The sequence below is a fragment of the Nicotiana sylvestris genome, chromosome 8 (assembly GCF_000393655.2).
Source record: "Nicotiana sylvestris chromosome 8, ASM39365v2, whole genome shotgun sequence".
Taxonomy (NCBI): Eukaryota; Viridiplantae; Streptophyta; class Magnoliopsida; order Solanales; family Solanaceae; genus Nicotiana; species Nicotiana sylvestris.
Window position 1 is genome coordinate 20,663,528 of NC_091064.1, and position 7,346 is coordinate 20,670,873.

At 39.2% G+C, this 7,346-nt stretch overlaps 1 protein-coding gene across 1 annotated transcript; it reads right to left on the bottom strand.

Moving 5' to 3' along the window:
• Nucleotides 1–2,555: 2,555 nt before the first annotated feature.
• Nucleotides 2,556–3,077, bottom strand: LOC138874768 (uncharacterized). The gene has a single exon (XM_070153550.1). It carries the CDS (start codon nt 3,075–3,077, stop codon nt 2,556–2,558), a length of 522 nt encoding a protein of 173 aa, XP_070009651.1.
• Between the last annotated feature and the right edge of the window lie 4,269 nt (nt 3,078–7,346).

Genomic DNA, 7,346 nt, shown 5'->3' on the forward strand with positions numbered 1-7,346 from the left:
TCCCCCTTCTGCTAAACCTAGTGTCGTTTTCCCCTTTTCTTCTTCCTGATCTCTCACTCTTTCTCTGATCTTGAACAGAAAAGCAACAGCCGCCTCCCTAATCACTTTTCTCTCAAGACCATATTCTACAACAAAACCCTATCGGCCTCCTTATCCGTCTTCATCTCCCTCATCTGATGGCAAAAACTTTCCCATTCACTCCTCACTCTCACACACACAAAACGGCAAAAAAAATGGAAAAGAAATCATCCTCTAAAATAAAATAAAAAAAGAAAATTAAGACATGGAGGAGTCCTCATTGAAGAAAGGAAAGCAAACTATGTCTAAATCTCGCTTGGAAGTGGAGTGTTTAATCTTCAATTTCTAGGCGTTTTAAGAGTCATTTGATTTTCTGTTAATTTGTTGGTTAATTCTCATGGGCTTTCGAGTTGGTTTCGTCAAAGAATTGAAGCTACGTTCTGCTGGATTTGAACTGTATCTAGCCATCTTTTGATTGGGATCGGCTGTTCTGCTGGAATTACTGCCGCTTCTTCACTTCTCTACCGTTTTCTTTTCTTCCTTTCTCATTGTTTTTCAAGGTATTCCTTAAAATTTGATCCTATAATTATGTGTAAATCCATTGATCATGCTTATTGTAGATTGAGTGTTATTGAAATAAGTTATGTCTATGTTTTCCTTATTGAAACTATGGTTTATTATGGTTAAATGTGTTATAAGTTTGTTTCAATGTGAAATTCAGCTTAGTGAGTAGTGTTCTGTTTGTTCGTTTAGATCGTGTATATAGAGTAGTATATTGCATAGATTTTTATTTATTGTGAAACCCATTTTTGTGCTCAAAGGTGACCTGTTAAAGGTTTCATTTTGAGTATGTTAAGTAAATATGGTCCAGCAACTTCAAGGGTCCATCATAGACATGTTCTCACCTTAATGTAGGATAATGCATGAATAAGCTAATCTCCTTAGTATTAATTTATTGAAATATGTAGTTGGCTTATTTAGTGGCATATTTTGTCTCGTCATCTACTGCAAAATATAAAATGTGTGGGCTCCAATGGAATTTCCAGCCGTGAATCGAAGAACCAAATTCATCACAAGCCTTTGAACTAATTTGAACGTACCAAAATTCTTTGATCATATAAATAAATCAAACATTAAAACCAACAGTTCCTTTGCTATACTACATGACCATACAATAATCTCAAATCAGTTTTAGAAAAATCATGAACATCATAGCTTGCTTTTGGTGCGTTCAATAATAAATCACTGTAACTATGGGTACGGTTCTCGTGGCATAGTCATGATACATAATCCCCAATCTGGGTGCGCATTTCATGTGACTTGACTATAATTTCAAATAATAATAAAAATAAACATGTCATAACTAGTAGGTGCATTTCATGTGGCACGGTTTACAATATGTACCAAAACGACAAGTGCACGACATCGTAACTTGTTCCATAAATAATTAAAAGTGGTTAGAAGATAAAAATGCATAATAGGATTAAAACATGTATTAGATCAGATAATTAGGACAATTATTGATAGTTGAGTGACCGTGTTAAAACCACAAAACTCGGGAGTGCCTCACACCTTCTCCCGGGTTAACATAATTCCTTACCGGTCTTCTGTGTTCGGGGACCATAAATAAGAGTCAATTTCCTAGATTTGGGATTTAAAATAAACCAGCAACTTGGGACACCATAATAACTATCCCGAGTGGCGACTCTGAATCAAAAAATAATCCTACTTTCGATTTATATCGCTTAAATTGGAAAAACTCCCTATCCCCTCGGGAAAAAGGAGGTGTGACAACTTCAAATCCATTTAGCACAAAAATAACACATATCTACAAAAGAAAAAAAGAAAAAGAAAAAGAAACATGGGTAGCCTCCCAATAAGCGTCTGATTTAACGTCGCGACACGACGTAGATTACCATCACTTGAAATGAATCACCGCCACTACATGGACATTACCAACTTTTCCCAAGTAATGCTTCACTCGGTGACCATTGACTAGAAATATCTCATCATTTTTGTTCCTTAAGTCCAATGCACCAAAGGGTGTTATGCCCACAACTTCAAACGAGCTACTCCATTTAGACTCTAACTTTCCGAGAAACATCCTCAATCATGAGTTGAACAACAACAGAAGATCACCCTCTTTGAACTCTTTGTTACAAATGTACTTGTCATGAAGATATTTCATCTTCTCTTTGTATAAGGACGAACTTGTGTATGCATGGTATCAGAACTCATCCAACTCATTCAAATGTGCTACCCTCAAGTTAGCGGCGACATCCCACTCAAGATTTAACTTCTTTAAAGCCCACATGGCTTTGTGCTCAAGTTCCACCGGAAGATGACTAGCTTTTTCGAACACCAACCAATATGGAGACATTTCGATGGGTGTTTTGTAAGCTGTCTTATAAGCCCATAAAGCATCATCAAGTTTCTTGGACCAATCCATTCAGTTAGCATTCATTATTTTGGACAAATACTTTTTATCTCCCGGTTGGAGACTTCCACTTGCCCGCTTGCTTGTGGATGATAGGGGGTCATGACTTTATGAGTAACACCATACTTGGTGAGTAAGGTGTCGAAGGCTTTATTGCAAAAATGCGACCCCTATTGCGTATAATAGCCCGCGAAGTGCCAAAACTTGTGAAAATATTCTTCTTCAAGAACGCCACCATACTCGCTTCATTGTTGGGTAGAGCAACAGCCTCAACCCATTTTGACATATAATCAGCTGTGACCAAGATGTAGGTATTTTCACAAGAAGTTAGAAAAGGACAGATGAAGTCATTACCCCACACATCAAAAATATCAATCTCCAAAATGTCGGTGAGGGGCATTTCATTTTTCTTTGAGATTCCACCGGTCCTTTGACATTCATCGCATCGTTTTGCTAGATCACTTGCACCCTTGTAAAGAGCAGTCAAATAGAAACTGCAACTTAGCACTTTGGCCACCGTTCTTGCTCTACCATGGTGACCATCATATCGCGAAGAATGACAAGCCCCAAGAATTTCACATTGTTCTTCCTCCGTACAAATCTTTGAAAAGGTATGGTTCATTCCAATAATATTCTTGACAATCCCGTTTGAGCTTCATCCTCTGGTTTGAAGAGAACTTATCCAGGATGACACCACTCATAGGAAAGATTGCTAGATCCGCAAACCATGGCACCTCTTTTATTGAAATAGCCAAAAGTTTCTCATCGGGGAAGGAGTCATTGATTTCAAGGCCATCATGCGGCCTCCCCGTCTCCTCAAATGAGACAGGTGGTCCGCCACTTGGTTTTCACTTCCTTTTCGATCTTGGATGTCAATATCAAACTCTTGCAACAAAAGCACCCATCTCATTAACCTGGCTTTGGAATATTTCTTGCTTATAAGATACCGAAGTGTCACATGATCCGTGTGGATAATCAATATTTGTACCCATCAAGTACGGGCGGAACTTCTCAATAGCAAACACAATGACAAGGAGCTCTTTCTCTGTAACGGTATACTTGACTTGGGCACTATTCATAGTCTTATTTGCATAGTAGACCGAATGAAAAATCTTATTGATGCATTGCCCCAAAATAGCCCCAACCGCTACATTACTTGCATCGCACATAAGCTCAAAAGGAACACTCCAATTTGGAGAGGTGATAATGGGAATAGTAGTCAATTTGAAATTTAACAATTCAAATGCTCCCATGCAATCACCATTGAAGTGGAACTTAACATCTTTCTCCAAAAGTTTGCACAACGGGTTCACCATGTCGCGCCTCACACATTTTATTAACTAGATGCTAGTATGTAGCCCCTGCATTTTTTAGTCCGAAGGGAATTACATTGTAACAGTAGGTATCATACTTTTTGATGAATAAAGTCTTCTCCCTGTCTTTGGGGTTCATCTGAATTTGATTGTACCCCGAGTAGGCATCGAGAAAGGTGAGGGTCTCGTAGCCGGCCATAGCATCGACCAGATGATCGATATTAGGAAATGGGAACGAATCCTTGGGACTCGCCTTATTTAAGTCTTTATAATCTACGCACATTCTTAGCTTATTTCCTTTTTTGGGTACCACTACTACGTTGGCCAGTCATTCGGGGTACTTTACCTCTCTAATGGACCCTATTTTAAGGAGTTTTGTTACCTTATCCTTGATGAATATGTGTTTTATCTCAGACTGGGGTCCTCTTTTTTGCTTCACAGGTTTAAACCTGGGGTTGACACTCAGTCGGCGGAAGGTTATTTCCAGTGGGATACCTTTCATATCTAAGTGGGACCAAACGAAATAGTCGATATTATCAATAAGAAATTGAATGAATTTTTTCCTGAGTTTGGGTGTTAATCCCGTTCCCAAGTATACCTCACGATCGGGGAGGTGTTCGACCAAAATAGCTTGCTCCAGATCTTCAGTTATCGATTTCATTGCATCCGACTCTTCGGGGGCAACGAAAGTTTGAGGAGCGAGGAAATCTTCTTCGTCGTCCTCGGGGGTCCGTATGCTCCTAGACACATCTGAGGTCAAGAGTACGGGGGTCGGCTCCTCTTGGTAAACAACGAACATTTCTTTCGCCGCACGTTGTTCTCCGTATACGGTGGTTAAGCCATCCTTTGTCGGAAATTTGATCATCTGGTGCAGAGTTGACGGTACTGGCCTCAGGCTGTGTATCCACGACCTGCCAAGCAACGCGTTATACCTTATGTCGCCATTGATGACTTGAAACTTGGTGTTCTGAACCGTGCCGAACGTGCCGACTGGAAGGGTGATTTCTCTTTTTTTACTTCGCCGGTCATGTTGAAGTCGTGGAGGACCCGGGAGGCGGGTATGATCCGATTGAGCAAGCCAAGATGTTCTACTACCCCTGACCTGATTACGTTGGCCGAGCTTCCTGGATCCACTAGCACACGTTCAACCTGAATGTTGTTTAAAAGAAACGAGATTACCAGTGCGTCATTGTGTGGCTCTGCCAAGGTCTCGAGATCATCTTCGCTGAATGCGAGGGTGTCTTCGGCCACGCGGTCTCGGATCGGCCCTTCCATTACGGCGGATACTTTTTTCTGCTTGATCATGGGCCCTTGAGGAATGTCAGTCCCTCCAATAATCATATGAACGACATGCTAGGGCTATGACCATAACCTAGGTATTTGCCTAATAGGATATAACCTTAATGCTTGTTTTATTGATCGGGGTGTATTATAGCTATCGACACTCAATTACCCACTCAATACCTCTCGGTCAGAGATATTTTGCCCAATTTGGCTTTCTCAAGTACAAATGGGCATTGCACAAAACAGTTGATAAAATCTCAAGTCGAGTTATTATTATATCTAGGTCGGACCCTTTAATTGGGATTATCAATCTCTCGATTTACCCAATTTCTTATTAGCCAAGTTTTGTCTTAGACTAAGTTTCTCTTTCTCAAGTAGAGACTAAGTCAAATAGGCATGAACTAATGTTTGCAACAAGTAATTCTACAAATTAAAACATGAACAAGGCTAAATGATAAACACCCAACCATAAACAAAAACTAAATTAGACACCCATAAGATTGACACACTAGGGTTGGGTGACAACCCTAGTAAAAATCTAGCTACTCATGCTTGAAATTGAAGAAATAGAAGAATAGAATCTAATTAAACTCATATTGTAAAATCAAAATGATAAAATCAATATTAAAATATCCCAAAAGATGAAACACTACTAAATGAATGTTTACCATGAAAATGGTAATAACAATTAAATTTGATTATGGGACTCTAAAAATACGTGATCTATTTTTATGCTAGTTGTTAAGCAATTGATGCTATGTATGTGAGACTTAGAAATAAAATAAGAGTTTAGAATAAGATGATAACCAAACCGATATATTAACAATTGGGGCCTCAAGCTTGTCGATTTGGGGGCTTCGAGGTCGATCCTGCAGCTCGACAGTGAGTTATCGAAGGTGATCGAGGTATGACTAACAATTATAATAAAATGAACGAAGGCTCTTTATGGCCAATGATAAGCAATAAATGATGAACAATAATAAAGATAGTAAATGGAAGTAATAATCTCAAGAGAGTATGTTAGAAAGCAGAGAGAATGTTCTTGTTTATTTAGTATGGAGCAATCAATCCTTACAATGTGGTAAGGACCCCCTTTATATAGAAACATGTGGGATCCTATCATAGTACAAACACATTTATTACAAAGATATGGAGATAAGACAGCTAGTAGACGTCATGATGGGGGCTCAGACTAGCCTGACAGACTTTGGGAACTTCCCTTTTTTCCAATATAGCCGTTGGTCTGCATTGCCCCGAGGTCAAGCATCGACAGCCCTCGAAGGTGAACCTCGACCCCAGTCTTGAGCCTTGGAAAAGTACGTTCGCGGGGCATCAAAATGACGAGGAAATTGGACCCTCCGATTTCACCATGCACAATGAAGTAAAGAGAAACGGCTACTGTAGCTGCTGATGTCAAAAGTTAACCTAAAGATTGTGAAACTCGTCCATTTATACATGGCTGAAAATTTTGGACAAAAATACCCTTTGGGAGATTCTGCGACTGCACATTTCCATGTGTGGTCCGCAGATTTCTTCAACTTGTTAGGAGTTGCATATCTACGACCGCATAATTCTGATTTGCAACGGCAAGGCATTCTTTCTGCGGTCCGCACTTTTACATGTACGGCCGCACTTGATCTTCTACGTCCCATGCTTTTACACTTGCGGCCGCACAATTCCTGTGCGGTCCGCACTGTGCGGTACGCACTTCTGGGGGACTTCGAATGCACATTCTCGAACTTTTAGTCCTAGCCATCTTTTCCAACCTCACAATTCATGTGCGGACTGCACTTTGTACCAAAATTTGTTGGATTTTCCTTCATCAGCTGCGACCACAGTTTATATTCTGCGATCCGCACTTTTGGGCTTTTGTGCCTTTTATGGCCTTGAGTTTAGATTACTCCTCTTTGAGTTGGATTTCATATCGGGAGTCCATCTTCCAATATTCCTACAATTAAGCACATTTCATCAGTTTTCAGGAACATAATTAAATGCTTTTAGACTAAAATAAAAGCTAAAAGCTGCTAATAAGTAGTCAAAATTCCTACTTATCAGTGATCAAATTTTAATATAAAAAATAAAAAGGTTAGACAAAATTACTTCTTTTGACAGTGCCTCCCTTTTAGTAATATCTCATTTCATTTGAAATTTAGAGTATGAAAAATCAAAATAGAGACATATAGTTCAACAGTTTATTGAGAACAAAAATTAATTGCTATTAGGCACTCTTTGTTAGTTGGATTGCATATTCATTTATAAAAGATCAATAAATCTATTTGGTTTACATGTTAAAA